Below are 26549 nucleotides of genomic sequence, written 5' to 3'. Positions count from 1 at the left end.
TACTTTTTTCTGTTTTAAGCTTTCAGCATTCCAGCACATGTTATGCAGGAAATGCATATTCTAGTTAGGTGATGCTTCCATCCCCTCATAGAACGTATGATTGTAACCCTTCACACATAGAGCCAACACCTTTGTCAGATGTATCTGAAGGACATCCAAATATCAGCACAACAGAAGCACACTTTGGTCTCCATGGCAACTGTCTCCATCACTCCGCACCATGCTGTGTGTCCATGAGTCTGACCTACACACCAGCGCTATCTTCAAGACCCTGCACACAGTTAATCAAAACCTCTGTGGGACCTAATCTGATTCCTTCTGTTTGGTGGCTCTCTTATCCAGCTGTTACAAGATTGCTGGGGGAAGATTGGCGGGAAACCGTAGGAGGAGTGAATGTCAGACAGTAGCAAGTAAGCCGAGGAAATGTCACCATCTGTTTTGGGGGAAGATATGGGAAGAGAATTTTATAGCTGCTTTACTAAACAACCCCAATAGAACAGATTATTAGATTATTTCACCATAAAAAAAGTACCCTGGGAATTTTCGAACAGAAAAAAAGGATATGGCGCCAACAGCAAGAATAGTCCACTTCATCCCAAATATTAGGCCTTAGGGAAACTACATACAAATGACAAATGGAGGCTTTGTTCCAACACAATCCTCTCATGACACTAGGCGGAATGATAGCACAAGACCACGAGACGACTAATCACTATTTCGACAGACAAATCACACGTGGTCATCAGCTAGCTGCAGGCAATGTATGACTGTTTTCCTGTTAGCTCGTTGCTGGGGTAACAGCCAGGCATCTTTTGAGTGTGATAAAAAATAGAACCTCACAGTGTACCATGCACTTATTTCTTATGTGCTCACATATGTGCTTGTGGGGCAGCTCACAGTTTCAATTTCTGCTTTTCACCTGATCTCAAGTTGATCTGTGAAGTTATTTTGTGGAATTCTGCGGATTATGAGCATGGCTGACCAAGTAGTAACACATGTATTTTCAAAGAAGAGATAAATGGAAGATAGCGGTTAGCCTTTAGGCTGAGCGGAGACGTTTGAGTGTAGTGTGCGACAGAACTAAAAGAAAAACCTGCATGAATGACTCTTCTCCACATTGTCATGTGGTGATTACACCACTCTCATGAGCTTTCTTTGTGCTGGTGTGTTCAAAAACCCTTTAAGCTTGGACAAACAACTTTGTGATTTGTTGAGTCATAATAAAGTGGTTTAAGTAAAGTGGTTTAACCCAGAACTTGTGTTAGGTCACTAATATGTAGAGAATATCATCCTTTGAATAAGAAGCCGGAGAAAAGCCATTAACTCGGAGGTGTTTTAAGAGCAAGGGCTTGCCTGCTCAAACGCCTCCATATTCTCAATGCAACTGCTGCTTGAGGTTAGCATGTGGGTCTAAGTGGAGACGACGAAAGTCTGATACAACTTTCTCCATTTCTGCAGCTTCTGTGTTCATATTAAAAAAACAAAACAAAAACAAATGCTGATTACACAGATTCAGGATAAGCTCTGCCCAACTGCAGTGATTACATATGTAAACAGCTGTTCTTCCCACGCTTACAGCCAAGATAAACATCTGCCAGCAGAGACTGACCTGTATACTAAGCCCAGCAAATTATCCTAATTGGCTTCATTGAAATTGTGTAATCTCTTTTAGACTCTAATGACACACACACGTTTCAATGACGCTCACTGACATTTCATGGTTGAAAAATGTGTTTTATTGGCATATAAGGAAAACAAAATTGACATGATTCCATTTATTTTGTATACACATGGATTTAAGAGATTAGTTGTCAGGGATGACGCAGGATCTGTTTAAATAAGTTAACGTGTATTAACAGTTGAGGAGCTGAACAACAGTAAATGGTTTACCCGGTTGACCCTTGTTGGAAACGGCACCGCTATTCACTGATTCTGATTCACCGATCTTCACTGATAAATAGCTTTTTCTTTTTTACAGTGCCACTGCCACATGTATTAATAGTGACATAGACTAGATACACTGGGACTGGAAATTATAAATGGAAGTGAAATAGTCACTTCATATGGGGTTGTGAACGCCACCATTAAATGATGTGAGACGCATTCTGCCACAAAACTTCCACTCCCACGATCGTCTTCCTCTCGAGCACAAGCCCAGTTTAACTGCTCTATCACAAAGCCTGGTGATTATCCATCAGAGGCAAGCCACAAAAACAAGTTCATACTATGCACCAGTCTACATGTGTAAGCCTTAATCGAAAAAACGCAAGCGGGAATCCACTTTGTAAGAGCTCTCTACTTGCGAGAGGACGATAGAGGCAAAGACATGTAGGCGTTTGTACCTCGTTTAGCTTCTCACGCGAGCGCCATGCGTTGCGGGTGTTCTAGGTTGCCGCGGAATTTATCGAGAAACCGCGAGGCCAATTCGTCATCCACCAGCCGCCCGTCACTGGACAGCGTGACCGTCATCAGCTGCTGGGTGCTCAACGTCTGGTCGTCCTCGCAAAGCCGCAGTTCAGACCGGGAGGTCCCGATGGCCAGGATGCAGGCCTGGGGAGGGTTGATCACGGCGCTGAAGCCACTGATGCCGAACATCCCCAGGTTTGAAATACTGCCCAGTAGAGAGAAGGAGAAAGGCGTGAGAAAAAGGGGCGGGGCCAAAGAGGAAGCAATGCACATGTTAACAGCACCAATCAAAAGTACGGTTGGGTGCCGTAGGCCGCTGCCATATTGGCGGCAGGTCTTCTGCAGACACAGTGAAATTATTAGTACTGCGAATGGCAGGAGATTGTTTGATTGATTGTTCTTTTTTGTCTTTATTTTACGCAGCAAAGCGTTAACTAAATATACAAATAATGAATTCTTTCAAACAGTAGAAAAACTATATGCTCAACAATGAAGCTCCTCTGCGGTGCAACTCATCAATCATGCCGTCAATAAATCGAGACAAAAAAGCTGCGTCAATACAACATAAATGCTTTTAGATAGGTTACATATCTTTAGTCCCTGCACATTGAGCATCTCTTTTTTTGTATTTATTTATATTTGCAGTATACTTTAGTTAATATAGTATTCAATTTGAATACTTTGGCAATAACAAAAGAAACACGATTCAGGAAGCGTTTAGGCACCATTATTATTAAATGTGATTGGTTGCAAACACATTATGTCACAACAGTACAGTGGTCAGTACAGATTATTACAGCATCACTGGCCTCCAAGTCCCTAAATGTTGTGTTGGGTGTGACCCACCCTACACAACATGACCCACGGGCAGTTTGCCTAAATGAGAATGGTTGCTCATGGGCATAGAGGAATGATCACAGGAAGGACGTACACAGAGACAGAGAGGGCTGCGTCTCCGTAGCAACGCATCGCTCCTGTCTGACACAGAAACCCCATTAATGTCTAAATGACACCATTAGGTCTGATGAGTTGAAAATCCCCCCCCCCTTTCAAAGGGTCACAATTGATGGTACTGTAACTGATGCTAATGTGAGAATGTGAGACCACATTCAGTTGAAGCCCAAATGAAATGTAGAATATGCATAATATATTATTAGACTATGAAACTGTATCAATCATACTAGGGGAAATTTATGAAGGCTATCGCACCTGCTGATCTACAACGGAAATTGTGAGATATCAATAAAAAGCGCTTTCCTTGACCCTCTTCTTTCACTAAGAGACTGTTTGTTTTGGGGTTACCTGAATGAGCCTCCCTGGTACTCCTCAGGTAGAAGTTTCCCATCTCGAGCCTTCTGGGCGAGGGCCTATTGAAACATTACACATCAGTCACAACACTTTGGGCTTTGGGTCAGAGAATAAAATGATATGCAAGATACATATACTGATAAATTAAAGCACTCTGCATGACATAGAAGAGAATCCATGTGCCCATTGGAAACAACTAAGGCTACCGTTGTTTCCATGTGAATAAAGACAACCACACTCAAAGGTTTGTCTAGATGCCAAAGGAAAAGTCAGGGGGATCACAAGTTAATTACAATTCATCAATACCAAAGCTACTTCTTCCACTACTACTTTGGCAAACTACTATTAATGTGTAGTTGGGTTAGAGAAGCAATCTTCCAGTTTTATTGCAACAAACATGAGTCTTCCATGTTTTGTTACTTCCTGCTGTCGAATCAGACATCGCGTCAGAGACATAACCTAAATATGGGCCCTGGAAAGTATACAGCTGGTCGTTGCTGGGGAGACACATGGTGTACAACACCTGTTTGATCGGATACTGAAGGTAAAATGACTCAATGAGAGTCTGTTCATTTTCAGAGCGCATTTATGTATTTGTAAATAAATGCCCCCAGCTGCTGACTGCGAGCAGGAGGAAGAGCTCACCATTTTGGCTTTGTCCTCCATCTGCGGCCAGCAACAGCTGAGACCTACAGCTTAACAACCAAATAGTCGAACTAATCAATCAGTTATCTACGCATTCCTCCAGCTGATGTGATCAGATACCTTAAGAATTTGTTTTACAACCAGATTGGGCTGCGGTCAAGTCTCAACTCCCTTATAGATTTCCAACAGCGACACTGTGTATTCGTGTGAAGTGCTTTAAATGAAGACAAAACTACACCACACTGTTGAAAGACGGCTTTGGGAGGTAAACTCTCGCACCGAGGTGGCTCACAACATCATATGATAAAACGGTTCCTAATATTTCGTTCCACCTTAACATTGGCCGAGATCTCCTGGACTCCTTTGTCAGCAGCGTCCTTGATGATGGGGGTGATGAGGCCTTTGTCCGTTGCCACTGCAACTGAAATGTGGATTGAATCAAGTGCACGGGGTCCATCCCCAGACCAGGTCACATTAACTTCTGGCATCTCCTAGGATAGAAAGTCAGAGGTCAGCGCAGGTTTTGACGGATGTTTACAGTAACAATTAAGACCTTTCTGCTTTGGTTCACTGTGCTAGTCACTAAGGTCGTGATGACAGTAAATAAACAAAACACTCTGTTATAGTAAATCCAAGATCATCATCAATTTGGTGGGGAACGTATCAACTCCCTATTTAGGCCAGCAAATTAATGATAAAAATATCTGAATGAGCTTGATCTTAATTCATCTGCTGCGTTAGAGCCTCAATAACAAAAACACATTTGTTGAATTTTTCTGAACACCAAAAAGTTTTATCTGCTTACAGAAAACACATCCGAGTGCACACCAGTTAATTAGAAACATTTACTGTGACACATGCAGCAAATACCTGCTTATTATAGCAGCGATTCATACACAAATTACTTTCACTGTGTCATTTGTGGCCGGATGTGTTAATGCTTCTGGCCACAAATTCACTAAAGCAGACACAGTATTTCATTATAAGTGAGTGAAGCAGATGATAGGCAGGAACATTCCTGGCTGGAATAACTAAATTATTAAGACTGCATATTTTGTCTAACAAAATGATCATGAATCTCTGAAGTAAAAATTTAGTCTCGTCTTACGATGGTTTGGCTACGAGTTGATTCACCATCTGAATCATTTAGCAACGAGCACAACAAAGGGACCTTTGGGCAGAAAAAATATGAATTTGGCACCAAATGTTGAAATCAATTGATGTGCGACCTTCAGACTGTTGCGTGTGCCCAGACTGTGTTAAGCTCCAAAAGACGAGATGCTTACGGATATAAAAGTTGAATAACCTTGCGCACTGTAAATATACGTTATGGTAGGAAATTACAGTAAGATTAATAGGTTAACTATACTTACTTTAAGTGTAACAGCAGCTGCTTTGATAATAAAATCATTAACTGACACTTTGATCTGTTCTGTAAAGACAAAGACAAAAAAAGAGTTTGTGAGCCAAAGCAACATAACGTCATATACTTTGCACAGGACCTGTGAAGTGTGACACTATTCTGTGTGCACATTCGTTACTGCACATTTTAGCTCCCAGAAAAGAAGCCGATCAGAGACAATGAACCCTTCCCGATGACTCAGTCGGTGGCATCTGCTGCGCTTCCCGCTCCGTGCGGGACACCAGTGGGCAAGGGGGGGGGGGGGGGCTCGGCCTGGCATCAGTGCCAACTTGTGCTGGAGTCCATTAGCGGAGTACCAGACGGTTATGAATGCAGCGAGCGGGATGATTAACGAGCAAACCGTGAAAATCGCTCTGCTCCCGAACAATGAGGGTCCGCAAAAACAGCCGCGGAGCGAATCCCTAAGTACACACACCACCTAGCTAATAGCTGTGGAATGGCCCGACCCGCTTCCTCCAGCACAGAGACGGGACACACAGAGATTTGCCGTTTGTTTGAAAGCTCGGCATAGTTGAGCTAAATAAAACGTATTACGTGAGAGTTTAAAAATAGGGAATCGACTGATAACTCACATTCCAAAGTAAGCACAGATTACATTCCAGGGGTCCAGTTAAGGATAAATACAGTACCAGTCAAAAGTTTGGACACACTTTCTCATTGAATCGAATGAGACAATGTGTCCAAACTTTTGACTGGTAGTGTATGTTTTGGGCTGAACGTAGTTAAACGTTGAAGAGTGACTGTAGAGGCAAGTTTCCCTCTCTCTGGTTGTGGTGTAAACCTCACTTCACCTCAGAATACACACACACACACACACACCCTGGTAGCTGTTGCCCAAGCAGCTGCAGCTTAGCTCAACAGCAGTTGCTAGGGAAGTCTTTGAGGTTGAGAAAGCGGCAAACACATGGGCAGGATACTGCTCGCTGCTGCTAGGGTTTGATTCATTCTCCAAATACTCCACACAGTGCCGAGCTTACTGATACTGTATGGATGAACCAAGTGCTCTCCCACCCATTTACATTTCATTTTGCCACTGCATAACACAAGATGCAAACACACTAAAGAAGCAATTGGAAACAGTGATTACTGTGGAAGAGTATCGCACTCTTTAAAGCAGAAAGGAAGTATATGAATGCAAACAGCTTCCGTTCTTACCCAGTTATTTTTTTAGTGGGCGAGGAGGATTAGTGTGAACCAGATGACAACATGTACCAGAGATTTTTTTACATGCAAAAGAGCGAGTTCATTTGTCATGGGAGCGGTCATGCAAAAACCCTGAAATTGACACGGCTGCAGGGCAATAGACTAATATGAGCATGAACAGAACATTGCTGATGCGTACAACCCCCCCCCCCCCCTCTCAGTTGTGGCATTTCACCTTTGGCCAAGTCTTTGCGGAGGTGCATGACGGCGGCCATGTCACAGTCCACTGAGGCATACGCATGGGGGATGGTGGTCTTCGATTGAGTCAGTCTTTGAGCAATCACACGGCGAACATTCGAGGCTGGGATCTCTGTGAAAGTGCCCTACAGAGGATACATGGAGGGGAAGGGGTGTGGGGGGGGGGGGGGGGGTAATTGAACAGGGAGTTTCGGGAAAGAAACGGGGGAATGAAAGGGGACAAGAGTGATTGTCAGACATTTCTTCAGTTGCAAATCAATCAAAAAAAGGGGATGGGATGTCACTGAAAAGCTTGTTGGGATGATTTAACGGCTGGAAAGGTGTCAGTGACAGAGAGGGACGGACAGACGAAAGTGCTCACCGGTGCTCCTGGTTTCCCCGGTACGGAGAGAGGAGGTATGTTGGGTCTGCTGCCTGAGGGCGGAGGCGTAGACGCCGGGGAGGGGACCGGCCTCGGGGCGGCCGCGGCTCGAGTCGGTTTCGGGACAGGAGATTTCTTGAGGAGGTTCAACGCATCTCTGGTAAAGTAAAAACAAAAACACATGTGTAAAGACCCATTAACCTGTTTATTTTACATGCAACATAACCCTAACCCGGCCTTTTCCAAAATATGTTTCCTACTAAAATAATGTTTTTGTGTCAATATTATTTGGGTCCATCTCTGTTGTGAACTGGCTTGTTTTTTCTTCTGTACAAAAAGCGCTGTCATTTTTTGCCCTTTGCTTTGACCTTTTGAAACTAAACTGAAAAAAAGGAGAAGAAAACCATGCCACAGCTTATAATGATACATCTCCTAATGAGCACGTTAAGATTTATTCGGTGGGTATTTGGGTCGGGCTCGTGGAGAGGGACACCTTGCAGGTATCCTCCAGTGGATGGTTGTCGGGAGAATAACTTGCTAGGCACAAACAGACCCCATAATGATGGGCGAGGCAGGACTGGGTGTCAGATGCAGCCGAGGACGTTGTTATTCCAAACCGTGGCTTTATTAGCTTTACCACAGCGAACATCACTACTCTACAAACAGCATCTTTACAGAGGGACGGCTGTCCGATTAAAAGACATTTTACAGCTCGTATGAGGGGGGATTTTACACTTTGATATCATCCCAAAGCTTTTTAAAATGTTTCTACCTTACGGTTGGAAATAAAAAATTTAATTATAATAATGAACTAGCCTGTTTAATGTGATATTGAGCATTTTATTCTTGGACAGCACCATTTTACACATATAGCATATTTCTAGTAAGTCTATTTAAAGCGGTTTACTACATATAGTAGAGGAAGTGAGATTTTGACTTCAACAGGGAAAACAGAAAGATAAAAAAAGGAATCAAAACATACTGAAAGATCTGCCCTGTATTTTCTTCCCCCCTTCATTTTGTTCTTAGCAGCAAGAGAGCAGGGAGGGGCAGGTATCAGGTGCACAAGCTGGAAGCGCTCTGGTTCCAGTTCTGTGCCCTGGGGTCCACCTACCCGCACAAATCCAGTCCTTTGTCTGGACCACCTGCGTCTGACCTCAGGAACCGTCTGGGCCCCACAGCTGCGTCCCTTGCTCAGCTGCATCTTATGATTTCCTCTCGCCCCCCAACTCCTCCCTCCCTCCCTCTCGCTTACTGATTTGTTTGCAGAACGACTGAGGCAACATGGAAATACCCCAGCTAACCGGAATTCTTTTTTCAATCATGTTTTTTTTTGTGGTGAAAAAAAGAGAAATTGACCAGTGCTTTACCCTCAACTCCAACTTTCAACTTCCTGTTAGTCGTAAGTTTTGCAAGTGTTGCAGCAAGATGTGCTTTTGAAACAATTTTACAAAAGATAGCAACACACAAATATGACACAAAAATGATATGTCACTGTGGTTTTACCTGCAATATTCATGTAATGTATTCATTTTTTTGTGACTTCTGATTATGTTTTAACTTCAGCCAAAGTCCTCGGTCTAAAGAATTGTGTAATAGTAATATGAACTTTTTGAACAATTAAGAAAAAAAAAAAGAGCATACATTTCATATGTTGATACTGAATATTTATTCATGATAGACTTGAGGCCCACGGCTTACAGTTAACAGGCTTCCTTGTTAATATCTCAAAATGGGTGTTGCCTTTGAACTAATGTTCTATAATAATAGTACTATATGTTTGATACTTGAAATCAGGAGGGGTTTTAAACCTTGCTACGGATTATGTAACATGCTACGAAGATTGCTATTCATGCCCCCTATAGGGGGGCCTCAATAGAGCCCAAATTAGAATGGGAGGGGCGCTGCTCCCTCGTTTCAGCCGTATCTCATCTGCCAAAGGACAAAAGAAGGGAAATCAGGTCTATTCTGCCCTCTCTAGAAGCAGTTGAGCTGAATGTGAAACTATTCTTGACAAGGAGATTGGATTTCCAACAAGAACAGAACTGTTTAGTCTCACTATATGTGTAGCTGGTCCTCAGGTTCAGTTAATCTGACGCTTCAAATTGAACACATCTAAGAGATATTGCTTAAAAGGCAACGGCTCGATCACCAAATGTGCCAAATACATTCTTCTTTCAAGCCCTGCTCAATAGACCATGACCTAACAACATCCTTTCATGCCAGCCATTTATCTTCTTTGCCCAAGGTCTGCTTGATCATAGTTGTCACTGGCTAACTTGATGTCATGAAAACAAACTGGCCAATTGATTTCCAACCTTTTGAACAAGCAGCTATATGAGAGAATAGTAAACATCACAACTTATCCTAGATTTTATTGTGGTTTTATTTTTGAAAGTTAGAATTTTGAAGGATGTTTTATTGTTGTTGTTATATTGGATACCCTGAATATCACTAATGTATTTGTCACTTTCCATTCCTGAAGTAAAGTATTGAACAACCCAAAAATGCACTCCTCAAAAGGAAAAGTCAGAAGCAACAACACACTTTCATTTCCAAACTAGGTAACGCCTAAAAGTGAAGCTCTTTTTATTTCGAACCGCACATCATTCATCATTCAATTTCTTACACTCTTACTTTTTAGATGGACCTATTAGATCTAAGCCCAGGTGTCAGTGAGGAATTTGGCAAACAATTAATTCCAATCTTGAGATGAACAAATGGTTTAAGGAGAGGTAACTGAGCCATTGTGCAACATCTAATGATTGGGATAAAATTAAAACTGCAGTACTAATTAAACAGTTTAAACTTGAACAATCAAGTAAACACACAGAGCATGCATTCATTAACCTGGATAATTACATCTTTATAGTTCTTGCTATTTAAGAGAAGTCAAGAAAAAATATTTTCTTGAAAAAGGGCATATAAGACTGTAAAGATGTTAAATTCACTTCTAATTGGAATTTAATAAAAATGGATGTTTGCAAATAAGATTTTTTGCTACATATGTGTGCATTAAAAGAAAAGGCGCTGCTGAATTTTATGTTAATCTTTTCTGTGTCTGGTTTATAAAGCTTCATATCTCTGTGGCTGCCTCTGAACACACACGGCCCGCGTTTCTATGGTCACCAGTCGGTCCTGGAGACTGAGTTGCCATGGCGATCAGAGTTGCTTAATGAGATTCCCCAGCTGGGTGTTAGATGGGTAACGGGAGTATTCAATCAGGTCCCTATTGACAGCAGGTCACCATTAGAGCTGTGTGTGTGTGTGTGTGTGTGTGTGTGTGTGTGTACAGATTTCTGGAGTGTGAATTTGCCACACAACAATATTAAAGTACCAGAAATCTTAATCCTTGCTCCAACTGACATCTCTTTTACGCAGATATTTTGGGCCATACATTGGACACGAGGGAACCCTTCCAATCTGTTCCCTGAGACCTGTGACTAAACCGTCACCTCCTGCTGCCAAATCACCAATACAGCCAACCCAGTCGTTCATACTCACTCCTTGGTGATAAGTCCTCTTCGCCCAGTGGGTGTGGCTAATTTTGCGTCAACTCCATGGGTGTTGAGGATATGTCTTGCTGCTGGACTCAGACGCAACCTGGATGAGGAAGGCAGCACATTTACCGTATAGTTTTGTATTAAGGATCACAATTAAACCAGATTGTTTCAATTGCAGAGACATTTCAGATACTGTCCTTTCTATGAACCGTTATAGAAAAAAAAACAAGCCATGCATTTTCATCCTTGTTACGTCTTTTCTGAGCTTTGCAGTCCCATCAAACAACACACAGTTTGTGACATTGCGGTGTTTAACGGTACCACTGGTTATTCATTGATATCTACCTTTAAAAACATAATCAATCTTATTCATAGATAGAATTATACTGATCATGGCTCCCCAGAAGCTCTGACCCTCTATTATCCTCAGATTAGCCAGAGAAGTGAATGCAGTGACCGTGGTTTAATGAATTTAAAAAAGCTAAAATATGGAAGGCAACACTTACAGTCCTGACACGACTGGTTTTGGCGGACGGGCTGGAGAGGGAGCAGCAGGGGGCACAACTGCATCCGTCGAAGGTGGACCTGCAGCATCTAGATGGGGGACCTCAACGTGCTTCCAGTCCTGCCCTTCCTCCACCATGAGGGCAATGAGAGTGCCCAGGCGCACATTCCGACTTCCCTCCTCCATCTATAAAGAGTGTGAGAGACATACTTAAAAGAAGGTCACAGATATTGTATGATTGTTAAGCAAAGAATAGAAGAAAAACTGATGATGGGAAAATGATACTGAATTAGTGGACCAGTGGTCCTTGCATACATTTTGACAGGACATCTTCTCATTCACATCACTTTCCCTTCTTCCATTTGCTCCCCTGTTTAACTGACAATTCATGAAAAACCAAGCTGTGCAGGAATAAGTTCTTGGCGTACAACAGATTGATTCACAGGGTAATCCGCTTCAAGCCTCTTGCTACTCTTCCCAAGCTGTGCGAGGTGTTGCTCCTCAGTCAATATTGATTAGCTTAAATGAAAGGCCAGACCCAATGCATAGGGTTGGGCTGACACACCAACCCGGTTTCCAAAGGTATCCGCTTAATGAGCTGCCTTGTGATGGTGTGGCTCGATATTACAAGAGAAAAGCAGGGGGAAGAAGAAAGAACAGCCAGAAATGGCTTAATTAACCATGAGGTTGTAATTGAAAAATAAGAATTTATCAGCCAAAACATAATAAAAACTTGAAATGTCTAATTGAACAAAAATAAAATGATTACAAATTGTTATTTCATATAATAGGTGCAAATTAAATTGCATTAGTAAATTACCATTGACCCTATTCCTCTCGCTGGATAAATCAAAATCAAAAACCTGCAACCACTGTTACGAAGAGCTGCACTTCAAAGCTCATTCTGTTGCAGGACGTTGTCACTGTAAAGCACTGTCATATTTGGGTAATAGTATTCAACATTTGTTTATGGACAAAAATATACAAAAAAAATAGTATGTATATTTTTCTAATTGGTGGCACCACTGATATGTTGTTGTGACAGTAATTAATGGGAGAACACTCCCCTAAAGACACCAAAAGCCATATCCGTGACAACAAATACCAACTAACTCGCTAACCCTAACAAAAAGCATGGAGCTGCACTTTGTAAGGCACATTACAGGTACAGGGTCCATACACATTGGATTTCCATGACCAAGTATTTTGTTAAATCTTGACATATACATGAAAAAGTGAGAAAATGTAGTATTTAAACTAACAATGAGAATTCCAAGGCATCCACGGTGTTTCCTATACCATTCAATTAGGCCCCAAGAAAGTCTGTTTTTTTTATTTTTACAATTATTCACTATGGAGGAGTATTGTTTTTCCTGATACCAGTGCTAAAACAATACTTATAAAACGTATTGTATTGACGTCATGATTGCAGAAGGTGCCACGCAGAAGAGCTGCATGAGGCACGAGAGCATATCGTTCATCTACCGTGTGACAGAATGCATTAATTGTATTTTAAGTTGATGCTTTGCCGCGTAAAATAAAGACAAAACAAAAATAATCAAAAGGATCTCCTGTCATTCGTGTAAGAAAAGTCACGTGTCTGCAGCTCAATGACAAAAAACACCGAAAGAACGTCGCTGCGCCCTCGGTTTTTAACATGTAACTTCGCTACAGTGGCCCTGTTATGTGGTTCCTGTAGTAGCTTCGCTACAGTGGCCCTGTTATGTGGTTCCTGTAGTAGCTTCGCTACAGTGGCCCTGTTATGTGGTTCCTGTAGTAGCTTCGCTACAGTGGCCCTGTTATGTGGTTCCTGTAGTAGCTTCGCTACAGTGGCCCTGTTATGTGGTTCCTGTAGTAGCTTCGCTACAGTGGTCCTGTTCTGTGGTTCCTGTAGTAGCTTTGCTACAGTGGCCCTGTTATGTGGTTCCTGTAGTAGCTTCGCTACAGTGGCCCTGTTATGTGGTTCCTGTAGTAGCTTCGCTACAGTGGCCCTGTTATGTGGTTCCTGTAGTAGCTTCGCTACAGTGGCCCTGTTATGTGGTTCCTGTAGTAGCTTCGCTACAGTGGCCCTGTTATGTGGTTCCTGTAGTAGCTTCGCTACAGTGGCCCTGTTATGTGGTTCCTGTAGTAGCTTCGCTACAGTGGCCCTGTTATGTGGTTCCTGTAGTAGCTTCGCTACAGTGGCCCTGTTATGTGGTTCCTGTAGTAGCTTCGCTACAGTGGCCCTGTTATGTGGTTCCTGTAGTAGCTTCGCTACAGTGGTCCTGTTCTGTGGTTCCTGTAGTAGCTTCGCTACAGTGGCCCTGTTATGTGGTTCCTGTAGTAGCTTCGCGACAGTGGCCCTGTTATGTGGTTCCTGTAGTAGCTTCGCTACAGTGGCCCTGTTATGTGGTTCCTGTAGTAGCTTCGCTACAGTCGCCCTGTTATGTGGTTCCTGTAGTAGCTTCGCTACAGTGGTCCTGTTATGTGGTTCCTGTAGTAGCTTCGCTACAGTCGGCCTGTTATGTGGTTCCTGTAGTAGCTTCGCTACAGTCGGCCTGTTATGTGGTTCCTGTAGTAGCTTCGCTACAGTCGGCCTGTTATGTGGTTCCTGTAGTAGCTTCGCTACAGTCGGCCTGTTATGTGGTTCCTGTAGTAGCTTCGCTACAGTCGCCCTGCTATCTGGTTTCTGTAGTAGCTTCGCTACAGTCGCCCTGCTATCTGGTTTCTGTAGTAGCTTCGCTACAGTCGGCCTGTTATGTGGTTCCTGTAGTAGCTTCGCTACAGTCGGCCTGTTATGTGGTTCCTGTAGTAGCTTCGCTACAGTCGGCCTGTTATCTGGTTTCTGTAGTAGCTTCGCTACAGTGGCCCTGTTATGTGGTTCCTGTAGCAGCTTCGCTACAGTGGTCCTGTTATGTGGTTCCTGTAGTAGCTTCGCTACAGTGGCCCTGTTATGTGGTTCCTGTAGTAGCTTCGCTACAGTCGCCCTGTTATGTGGTTCCTGTAGTAGCTTCGCTACAGTCGCCCTGTTATGTGGTTCCTGTAGTAGCTTCGCTACAGTCGCCCTGTTATGTGGTTCCTGTAGTAGCTTCGTTAGCAGCGGCGCACTGATGTCTGCTTCCTACAGCACGGCTCGTTAACGCCGCTCTGCCATGTTTGAAATATCTATATCTTTCTTCCTCCACATTACTTACATTCTGCTCGTCCCGGCTTTGTGTTTGTCGTAACAAATTTCCATGACTTTTTTGTTTCCCCCCCCTATGTCTTTTCCAGGCCTGGAAATTACCATTTTAAAATTCCATGACTTTTCCAGGTTTTCCATGACCGTACGAACCCTGAGTGAGCTTACTGACACAATGTGGAGTGGATTAATAAAATAAATCGGTCCCCAACAAGTGCCCAAATTGTGGCTATCAGGCAAATGAAAGTCAAAGTCAAAGTGAAGGTTTTAAAAACCAAGACGAAATAAATTAAAAGCCAGATTTTAATCACAAGCTGCATCTGTGGCACATGGCATTTGAGGAACACACACACACACGCAGTAAAGGCCTAGTACACTGCAGTAGTGTGGGGCTCAACACTGCCATCAAATGGTTTTAGAACACACTGAAACCTGTGGAAAGGATCGTGATGCTGTGTGATGCAAGGCTGCTTTCACTTCATGCTCAAAGAGCTGCTGCGGAAAAGCAAGCAGCATTTTAAATTCGATTTAAGCTGCACAGTGTTCAGCATGAAACTACTATACAATTTCTAGGAGACAAGACTAATCTGCGCATTCTGGTGTTTACTACATTGTTAATATGAAGTAATATTATTTCACGTTGTGTCCGGTGATGTCCACACCAGCAGCAGCCCACTGAGCCACAGGACAAAGTGGATAAACATGAAACACGCGTCTCCCTGGTTTTCTCTAAAGCTCAAAGTCAGAGTCTTCAGTCTTTCCTCTGGCAACACTGGAACAGTGAAAAGTCTAACGGATCTCAAATAAGTCTCTTAGGGGACTTCTCCAGAGCCCATCAGCTACGCTAATGAGAATAACTAATTCCGACTGGACCATTTAGGAGGTTTAACCCACTTATCTCAAAACTGTTATCATACAGCCGGCCGTACACGCACCCTGCGGCTATGAACAGCTTTGTTACAATAAGCTTGGCCTGAACGCGTATCAACACTCCCTTTCATTTCAATTAAATCAGCCAATGTTGGCTGATGTACAATGTTGCACAATGTTGCAATGTTAATGCAACAATGTTGCACAATTTTCAGGTTTGAACCGTCAAAGCTTTTGTCAAAGAAAAGATACCTTCATTTATTCCATTTTCTTTCTTCTTTTGCTCTCCACTCTTTTCCCCCCCAATAATCTTACTACACCTCTGTGTAGATCAGTATTCTCCTTCTATAGCGCAGTGGCGTTCCCCTTTATAGATATTCCGAGACACTCGAGACACCCTGGGCATCTCCATTGTGTGTCTGCAGACAGATGTGTGTCGTTTTCCACAGGCTGTGATTGATTGTACCTGCGGCTGATTGTCAGGTTAGAGCAACACAGTAAGGGCGTAATGAGATACAGTAATCTGTGTTCTCAGTGCCGCTGCTCCAACCCCCAACATCCAAGTCCCAATATGAGCAGGAATATATCCCCAGTTCTTGCAGCCCCCAAGAGCCATGGTTGGAAATTGGTTGAGGGACGTAGCCGTACTTGACCCCCCCCCCCATCAATAACCTGATGCAGTAATGAAAATTCCAGGCATGCAGCATGTCGGGGCATTTGGCCCGCAGGCGGGTAATTATCGTAGCCTCTGAATTAGAAACCCTCCGGGTGCTTGGCAAGCCACAATTACACTTTTAAGACCCAACACATTGTGCCCCCTCCCCCCCGACTAAGTGGATGCCGCATTCCTCCATGCAACATACTAGAGAGGAAATCTCAGGGATATGGCCATCAGCTCCTGTTTTTATTATCAACTATAAACATACTCTGTAATAGGGAGTGGGAGAAGCAGCTCGGGGGGGGGCACACCATCTTTCTCTGCCAGCTTCGGCTCAAAAGCCCCTACCCCCAATTCTTGGGTGGTTGCTATGGAAACTACCTCATCCCCACAGTAGCAAAGGCAAGGATGGAGTAAGGGGATGTGAACTAAGGGAAGCAAGCGAAATGAAGAGGAGGAGGGGGGGCAGATACAATCATGTATTGTATAACTGACACTCGTCCCTCATGTAATTAATTGTTATATTTCACCAGCTCTATGCCGCACGTGTAGAAAAAGATTTTGTATTGTTCAGGAACGATGCACCGGTGAGGCCATTTGTGATTTGGAGTTGCTGAAGCAGAAGAGCTCTGGATGGTTTGTTTCTGTTCAGGTTTCACAAGCGGACACATTACCTAATCAGACCCCGCTCCACTCGAGCCTCGCCAGAATGCGAGCATGTCCAAAATGACACGGCTACAGGAACATTTTGTGTTATCAGTCAAGGCACTCTGCGTGGCATGGAGGAACCAACACAACAACACAGCATCGCCGTCCCACAGTTGTTGTTCTTAAGCTAAAATATGGTAACTTAAATCCTGCCTGAACTGTGAGGAAATCCTCCACCTCTTTCTTCCTTCTCTATACAGATCTCTCAACACCAGAAGAAGATAAAACATCTCTCTGATCAGAACGGCACACATGTGGTGGACAACTGATGAAAGAAAACGCATCCTTCTGTCGTTGGCAATCTATTAAAAATGTCAAACGATGGGTGTGTGGAGGGAGAGAAATATTTGCCACTAAAGACTCGTAGTCAAAGCTTTCACTGTGTAGGAAGAGCAGATTTAAGAAGCGTAGCCAATTAGCATTGGCGAGGAGGGAACCCTGAAACGATCACACAAATGTTAACAGTTACAGTACATGTGAATATAAACTCTCTTCACACAGAATTTGAAGGTGCAAAAAAAGAACAAGCTACATCATGTATCTGTAGCTCCAATATCCCGGCCCTAACAGCCACATAAATACACAGCATTTACATTTAGTATAGTATAACTGTATATCACTCACCAATATCTTTGCCATGATGCCATCCTCATTAGATTCCATGGTGACAACAGCCTTGTCAGTCTCAATCTCACAAAGGGCATCGCCTGCTGCCACTGCCTCACCTAAAATAGTAAAGAGACACATCCAAGAAGACTGACTTCAAATAAAAAAAACAACATTTATAGCGCATAATTCCCACACCAGTCATTATGAAAACATTTCTGACCTTAAAGTGAAAGTTACCATGATGCACGAATCATGATCATTAGAATAATGTTCAGAATAACTGCTCTTTTACTGGGTCTTGGCACACGTGGAGAACAAATTTGTTCCCGTAATAAATTAAAGGATTCCCTCCAATGGAACCAAGAGGTTAAGGCAGAACATATCTGCCCTGGCCTACACATCAGATGAAGGGCCTAATCAATGTTTCATGGGAAGGAATACGAGATACGAAAACACAGCATGTCTGAAAGAAGGAAAGACCTCTGCCCATCCTTAGACTTCCAGTAGATTCCCACTGGTTTACACCATAAGCGGGTTGGAATACATCAGCATCTGCTTAGAAATGAAAGAGGAAGGCAATTAGGAGGCATTGCTTCGATCCTTCCACGCTTATATATCCATTCGGTCTGAACTGAAATGGGGCTGCCAATGCAATGGTAGACAGGCAAACAGAGCTTTGTCTCCTTGGACAAAAAGGAAAGTAAAATGAAATACTGTTGTCAGTGGGGCACCTCAGTCGTGCAGGACATGCTTGTGAGAAATCAATACATCAATGTGCGGGATTCTGATTGTTTTGGTTATATTGTAGCCCCCCGAAATCAAGTCAAGTCTGTCAGGTAAAGAGTTGCATGGTGTGATTGAATGGTTGTCTGTCCGTGTGTGAAGAAGCGAGGACGAGGCAAGATAAATGAGATGCAGCGCATGAGTTGTCCAGACCAAACATCTGGTCACATTTGTATTTTTTTGGCAGAAAAAATAAATAAAATAAAATAAAAATAAAAATGGAATTGGATTATGGGCATGTAGCAGAGAATAGAGTAATAATAAAGAATGTGACATTTTGACATATTGAGTGTTGACCGTGGCCGCATGACCCCAGAGGTTATGGTGTGAAACATTTAAAGATTAAACAAGCAACTTCTAGCCTTTTCACTTCTGTTCTACCAGGAAGGCGATGTACAAAATGTATCAAGAACACAGGGAAAGGCTACACACATGACCTGCGAATAGAAAACTATTGCAATAATGCTGGAATGGTTTTCAAGAAAACTCCTTTTTTGTTTTTTCATATTCATGTGTTTTTTGATTGGTCTATTTCAGCGTCTGAAAAGGTTTGTAATGGGACATTTATTTGGCAGTTAAACACCGTCAATTTTAGTCCACTGAATTTGCTTCTTTTGCCACTGACAGGCTGAGATGGTCATTATACGTCTTTGACCACGATATTGTTGGGACTCCAAAAAGAAATTAAAATGTTTTTCCTTTACCCTTCACTTGCAGTCGGTATTTATTGTGTCATGTGAGTTGTTGCCAGAATAGAGGGGGGTGCACATGAGTGGGGGCCGGAGCACTGAACTGTGGGATGTAGGCACAACAAAAACACCTCTTTAAAATAAGATTCCATGGAAGATAAATGAATTACATTTAAATAAAAAAAAAAAAATTGTGGATTCTCTCAAAAGCATATTGTAGCGACCCTGTTCAGCAGTGGGTTCTGCCAGTTTCACATCAGTCCCCGCACGCTGGCCAATCAGGGGGAGTTGCGGGTCATGCTGGACAGAGGGTGGCCGGTGATTGGGGGAGACGGTGGGAGGCGGGTGTTCCCGTTGTTTTGGGAGGGCTAGTCAAGTTTGCTAGCGGAATCCTAGGTTGATGTTATTGCCGACTGCAAGTTAGAGTGAGCGTTCCGATAGCGTGGGGTTATGTATGTCTGCTGCTGGAGAACTACAATAAAGGATTGTTACCCAAACGTCCCTTCGCCTGCGTGTGCTGGGTGACGCACTACACCCCGACGCTACAATATAATGAATTTTAATGACAGGGAGGCCGCTTTGCTTTGTGGATTTTCCCTTTCTCACTTACGCACAAAGTCACGGGAGCACATGGCAACACAGCAGAGCAGCCAATGGGAATTCAGTATGCTGCCTCCTGATAAATGATGGTGTGGCTCAGGCGCCTGTCTGAGTTGCTAAGCAGTGATGAATAGTGACTGCCGTGTTTCCTCGAGCCAATTAGCCACCAAAGAGCCCCGAGGTGCTTCCGGTGCGCAGTCCTCTGTCTCACGGAACACTGTGACGTCTTTGAGTAAACGCTCGGTTTATCGTCGTGGGACGAAGAAATAGGCCTTTTACATCTGATAAGCATGGATGGAAGAGGTATTACCGTGAACGTGATACATATGTAGAGTAAACTGATGCATCTACCAACCTGCTAAACAGTAGATGTAGAGTTTGTAAGAAAATGTCAAGCACAAACATGTTGCAATGCGAGCCGGAAAAGGACGTCTTGAATTTTGTTTACCTTCCTTTTTCAGCCATTTAACTATGCTTCCCTCCTCCATGGTCGGTGAGAGTGCAGGCATTTCCACTTTGACTGGGCTGACACCTACAGGAGAGAAAGAGAATAATACAATTTGTATCAGGCAGCCAAACTACAGCAGAGATATTTACATAAAAAAACAAATCCACGGCTTTCCTTCAGTGTCAAAATAAATCAAGTAAACACAGCTGTAAGTAGTAATGTTTGGTTAAGGCCTCTGGGTTTTCAATATGGGACAACAGGAAGCGACAGATGGCCGCTGGCAGGTCACACATCTACTCGTGATCCTTGCTGACAGGCACTCGCACTCTTGCAGACCACGGAAGCCTCCCGCCGTCACTCGCAAGCCGAGGGTTCAAGCGGCCGCTCACAGCCCTGTGGAGGACACCGGCTCTCCAGGAGGCCACGGGCATCACTGCTTTTCTACAACTAGTCCACGCTGCTACAAAATAGCTGCCGGGTTTATTGCTCAGACATTGCAAAACTAGAAAGGAACATCCTATTATTAAGTCTAGAACTGTGTTCTACGAGCCAGACACCAAGCTTAGACTATGTCCTTGAGATATGCTGCTGCTTCGGTACACTTGTGGTTTGGGATTTTTTTTTGGTAGGTAAATAAAATTGGAATTTTACAGTAGTTGTTAATTTCTGCACCGGTGTGATATCTGTTGCATACTGCCATCTCCTGGATATTTGACAATGTCACTATGTTTTGAATTCCATTTTGTTTACATCAATATTTACATTTTAATTCAGAATCAGAAATGAAAGAATACCAGTAACTGTTAAAAAAAGATGTCTCTGTTGTTCTGTTCACAGGATAAATACCATTTTCCCAGCAGACATTTTATATTTCCTAGGAAGAAAAACTTGGTATACACTTAATTGCATTAATGACGGTTGCATTCCATTCATTGCCTATGATTGTACTCGCTTGCTTTACCAGCACAGCTTAGAATGGAGCCATCATTTGTCATTAGTGAAGACCAGTGCTTTGCCTGCTACGACATGTCAAACTGTCTGCAGGAAAAAAATCAAGAAAGGAAGGGCAGCATACTGTCCTTCGCTAACATGCACATTATTCCAAGCAACCAATTATTTCTGACCTGAATTCAACGCGCCCATTTACTAGATGAATGCCTTCGCTCTGATTGCATGAGACTGATCATTAAGTGCTGAGCCGTTAACATTAACATTCCATCCCAAACATGAATGTGGACATTCTGAGCTGTGCTCGCCTGGATACACTCCAACCCAACACTCATATAGACTGTTGATTTTATCAACACATCTGGGGTCCGTTTCAACTAGGAGGTTTAACAAACTCTGAGTCAAACCCTAAACTCTGAGTTGATTTACCCTGAGATGGGAAACACAGAGTTTAGGGTTTCAGAACAGCTGTTTAGAGTTGGTTCAATCAACTGGGAGTAGTTTGACTCAGAGTTGAGCGCGTGAAAGAGTATGAAGGCAGCACAAATGGAGCCACGATACTACCATGGCAGCAACCACAAACAATCGGTCGGCATACTTCACCCTATTTGAGCTGGAAATATTAATGCAAGCTAATGGCGAGTATGAACCCGTAATTAGAAAGAAAAGCAACACCGCTACTGCAGCAGAAGACAGAGAAATGGCATAAGTTCCAATATAGTGTTGTCAGTTAATATTTACACACTAACCATACGTTTTACTAATTCCCAGTGGGAAAATGACATTTTTTACACCGTTCTTTTTTACACCGTTCGTTATAATGCACTACACACAGGCTTGAAATACAGACCCATGCTCATATTTAATCACAAGAACAATATCGCTGGTAAAAACTGGTACAATGGAATTGAACCTATAATGTATTTTATTCAGGTGCATCCTGTGGATCTCCTATTTAATGGTATCACTTGTTTGTGTCAGGGGAACAAAAAGGTTTAAAAGACGTTTCAGAGCGACAAACACGTTTCTCACGGCTCTGCACACAGCAGCGTTACTAATATTAGAATGTTGTAAAGGCAAAACAGTAAAACTACACAAAGGATGAGCTTGGACGTGAGAGCATGTGCCCGATGAGTGACGTTACTTATATAAGGACGGGTGAGGTTGTGTACATATTTGATGGACTGTAAAGAAAAACGATACAGTTTAAACAAGTAGTTATGGAAATGACAATATATCTAATTCTCTCTCGTGTTGAACACCCTGTGAAGTAAAACCGCTTCTTCATCAACAGTATCGTCCAGAAAAGGACGTGTCATGTTCCAGAAAACACTTTAGTCTTTAACGTAACATCTTATTTTGTTCATATGTGGAAACTGCGCTAAAATCGACCTGATACAGAGTACTTGAATGAATGAGGAAATGAAAGCACGATGTGTGATTGGCTGGGCTGCTGTCAGAGGGAGGAGACTGTGAAAGCAACTCCAGGTTTATTCAAGAAAACCTGCTCCCGACCAGGTTATGTTCACAGGCTCAGTTACCATGGTGACTGAGCCGGAGCTTTAGTTACCTCCCTTTCTGAAACAGACAAGCCAGAGTTTTCCTCATCTCAGGGTTAACAAACTCTGAGTTTCCACTAAACCCGCTTCCTAAAATGGACCCCTGTACAACCACAAAGGAAAAAAAAGCGAAGAGAAAAGAAACTAAAGACATTTTAGACGACGAAAACTAAATTGACCGATTAGTCGACTGATGAAGTGAAGGGGGCAGTACTGTTATTACTCGATAACTTACGGTGTCTTCATCAATGTTAGTTCGTAATGCCAGTGCCTCAAACTGTATCTAAATATGTGTCCATTCCTGAATGAGAGAGAAACCGCCGTGAACCACCAGACTATTTCCCTCGTATGCCCCGTGCAGAGCAGCTAACGTCAATAAATGACATCCCGCAGTCATTCATGATGCGTATTTATTTCACGTAATCGGAGGTCAAATGTAAGCTTCATTTCTCAGGTGGAAATGCAACACGCCAGACCGTCCATTCAAACATATTTGTGTTGGTTAACGTTAGTGTACGGAGAGAGAAAAAACAATAGCAAAGTTACCAAATTAAGGTTAATGTTTTGAGGTTAACGGAGGTAAGAAAACGATGGCAGCTAATGTCAGCGGCTGCTGATCTGGCGAAGGAGATGGCAACAGCACAATGGCGACTCACCAAGGATCCGCGGTGATCGAAACAAGTGTCTGACATTATCCTGACATGGATGCGTGGCCAATAAACATCTATCAAAAGCAGCAGCTAATCTAAAGCCAAATAAAATCCCTTGACGACCCAGACGTAAGGAGGCCGCCATGTTGTCGTCCTCCGCCGATGAGACGCGTCTATTTAGGTGCCCAATTATAAACTAACGACAGGAACAAATGCATACTTCAAAAAGAAAATCTATTTTTGAGATTAATCATAAACCATAAAATACTGTTTTGTTTCATTTTTGATGAATTAAAACCTGCTTACTTTGCACAGAGAATACGTTATCTATTTATTTACAGATTAACGATCTGGCATAAAAATTGTAACTCATTTGGGTCCTTCGAGGTCCTTTCACACTGTTGCGTTAGAAATTGGTCAAAACCTCCAGACTAACAGATCTACCGCCATCTGCTGGGGAAAACGTAACAGTGCTACTGTGAACAGGATAATTTATAATTATTTCATACAGTCTATGGTTAGATACATGTAAATTACATTCCTAGACATATTATCTATTTTAAACATTTTTGCCCGATTTTTCACTACTTCTTTTATTGAACCTATTGTGCACCACTACCATTACTATGTAGATCAAGATTTCTGTGATGTGATATAACTGTTTTTTATCAAGCATTTTTTTAAATAAAAATGAATGGGATGTTTTCAATTTACAACTGTTTGAATGTGAGAAAAATATTTATTTTCACAAATATGTTTTCTATTACATAACATAAACATGTGTTTGAACTTTATTTTCCTTCATGAAAGAGGCATATGTAACTTGAGCCTATGGGACTTTCTCTGCAACAGGGTGTGCAAACAAAACATTTTTGCGTGGCTAATTGGTTTAATGTGAACAGGGTAGAAGATATTAATTCAGAGAAGGAAATTGGCTTCATAAAAAGACATATTTTTCATCAATACTTCCTCATGTTTCTGTCTCATTAATGAATATGTAAACACACCTCTTCACGCAATTATCAATTGTCGATGTGAGCAGAGTGACTTCATTACTAGTTTTTGTGTCATATGAATTTAAAATTTGTATTTTGATTTGCACCTTTGTTTACTTTTTAACCTCTTTAGCCCCACAGACTGTCAAATTGTTATTTCTGTGGGTGATTAACATATTTCCTCCTAAAAGAATTAGAGCTGAATCAATGACTCAGTTCGCAGATTGATCTGAAATCTTAAAAGCTCCACTTGAGTGTGAAGATGTCAAAACTTAGCTCTGACGGCCGTGTTAAAGTGAGGCAGACGCAGACATGTGTCCCCAAATACCACTTTCTAGGAACTTTGCATTAAAGGGACACACCCACATACGCACACAAGTAATATGGCAGATAACCTTTGCATAAGAAAAAATGAAACTGAGGAAACGCAATTGCCCAACTGAGCAGGCATGAGACACTGATACAAAATCCCAGCCAGCTGTCTTTATGCTCACGTTCCACCTATCTTTTTTATCACTTTCATGTTCCTCCTCCAGCATCTTTCTGACTGAATTAGCACGCCATTTAAATAACAAAATAGCCCTTGTGTGGCTCATTCAAATCTGAAAAAATGCCTCAGGCAAAAACAAATGAAGACAGTTGTGGGCTAATATCTCATATTATTTTTTGGCAAAAAAAAAAGGCAAAGATTTAACCTGTGCAGCCCGTATCCAGTAGATTATTACTTTTAGACAGTTGTCTGCACTGTCCTTATCATAATAGCTGTGCAATGTGCAACAAACGAACATTGATACAGTTAGTCACTTGGATTGAGTATCTCTTCACAGCTGCATGTGTTTTCGCTCTGTCGAAGATCTATTACAACCGGTTTGGGTGCATGTTTCCCTAAATAACATCAGTGTCTGTTATGAATGATTAACAATCATGTGTTGTATATACGAGTTACACGGGTTCAACGGTGCTTTCCTAAACCCATCCGTCTCCCACCTACAGTTGATTCTGAAGATCCATTGGAGTGAGAGGCCACAGTGAGTCAAGCACTAAACTCCACATAAATGCTATCAAAGCACATAAATACGTCAGCTAATATGTCATTTGAATCAGATGTCAGCATATCATGGATGTTTGCAATGTGTCCAACTCAGTTAAAAATGTATAATATGGGTCTTGATAAGTTCTGCTCAAATGGAACCACCAAGTGGGATTTTATGAAACAACATGGAATCTGAACAATGGCATATAATGAATATGCACTTCAGTTTGAATGGCGTTACCAGCATGCTGCATATACGGTCAGACAACTATATGGCAATCAAAAGCCATTATATCAATCCAATCAGCAGCAGTCGCTGAATATATCATTGTTCCTCCCGCAATTTTCTTTATTTCATCCAGAAGGCAATAGAAAACAAAATTATAGCAAGCTCCTCTAATCAGAGATGTCAATCATTCAGCAATTCGATCAGGCCTGAAACTAGAAGATTACTTCTTAATAGTGACATATGGCGGAATTATGCAAATGTCGGTTAGCGACATCCATGTTGTGTTTCAGAGCAGCGCAAACAGACTGAAAGAGGGGAGGAGGGATTTTGAAGCTGTCAGGAAAGATAATAAAATAACTTTATGTCAATCAGTGCTTTGCTATGTAAAGGAGGATTACAAAAGCCTGACACATTAGTGGAGATTAGACCAAATTTGCTTGTGAATTCAGGCCAAAGAATGGAGTTTCAAATTGCTACTACTTTTATCTCGCTAGCCATCGAAGCCCAGTTATGTTATCCGTCTCCCTGCAGCACGGCGCTGGCCACCGGTTAACAGAGCCGTGTCTCACACTGTAACAATGGTGTGACAGGTAAGAATAGCTGCAATATAGGTGATAAGTGTTGAAATCAAACTGCTGATTGATGATTGGTTTGCAACATTTCTTTGAAATTAAAAGTCAAAAGAATTGTCCTCTTCTTGGTGTAAACGATGACTCCCAAAGTGCACGACTTTGTTAAATAAAAACAACGACGAGCTTTATTTTTTATCAATCAATAATAAATATGTATGTATTTTCTATAGAGCTCAATGGATGCAAAATGTAAAAACCAACCAAATAAGACCAATCATTGTGCGATGTAAATTTTTACGCATTGTCTACTTCATTCCGATTATGGAAAGTTGGTTTCTTATTTGGTAAGTTGTGGTTTTTTCACATCCCTCCCTTAAGGACACTTTACAGTACTAGTAGCCAAAACATACATCCGGATGGCACGTGTGTTTTAAACGCTATCAACACATGCTCGTTTGGGACTTGAAAAAAAGTAATTGACAAATA

General features: G+C 42.3%; 1 protein-coding gene across 1 annotated transcript; it reads right to left on the bottom strand.

The window, feature by feature from the left end:
- Positions 1–1713: 1713 nt before the first annotated feature.
- Positions 1714–23605, bottom strand: pdhx (pyruvate dehydrogenase complex component X). The gene is made up of 11 exons (XM_040163172.2): positions 23241–23605; positions 20078–20161; positions 17573–17673; positions 11554–11738; positions 11049–11147; positions 7545–7701; positions 7161–7308; positions 5733–5791; positions 4692–4850; positions 3709–3773; positions 1714–2611 (listed from the first exon to the last, which is right to left on the bottom strand). Exons 1-11 carry the CDS (start codon positions 23377–23379, stop codon positions 2356–2358), a joined length of 1452 nt encoding a protein of 483 aa, XP_040019106.2. The 5' UTR covers positions 23380–23605; the 3' UTR covers positions 1714–2355.
- Positions 23606–26549: the final 2944 nt, after the last annotated feature.

Source organism: Gasterosteus aculeatus, chromosome X (assembly GCF_964276395.1).
Source record: "Gasterosteus aculeatus chromosome X, fGasAcu3.hap1.1, whole genome shotgun sequence".
Taxonomy (NCBI): Eukaryota; Metazoa; Chordata; class Actinopteri; order Perciformes; family Gasterosteidae; genus Gasterosteus; species Gasterosteus aculeatus.
The sequence above is the reverse complement of the archived record's forward strand: the minus strand, read 5'-3'. Positions and strand labels throughout refer to the sequence as shown.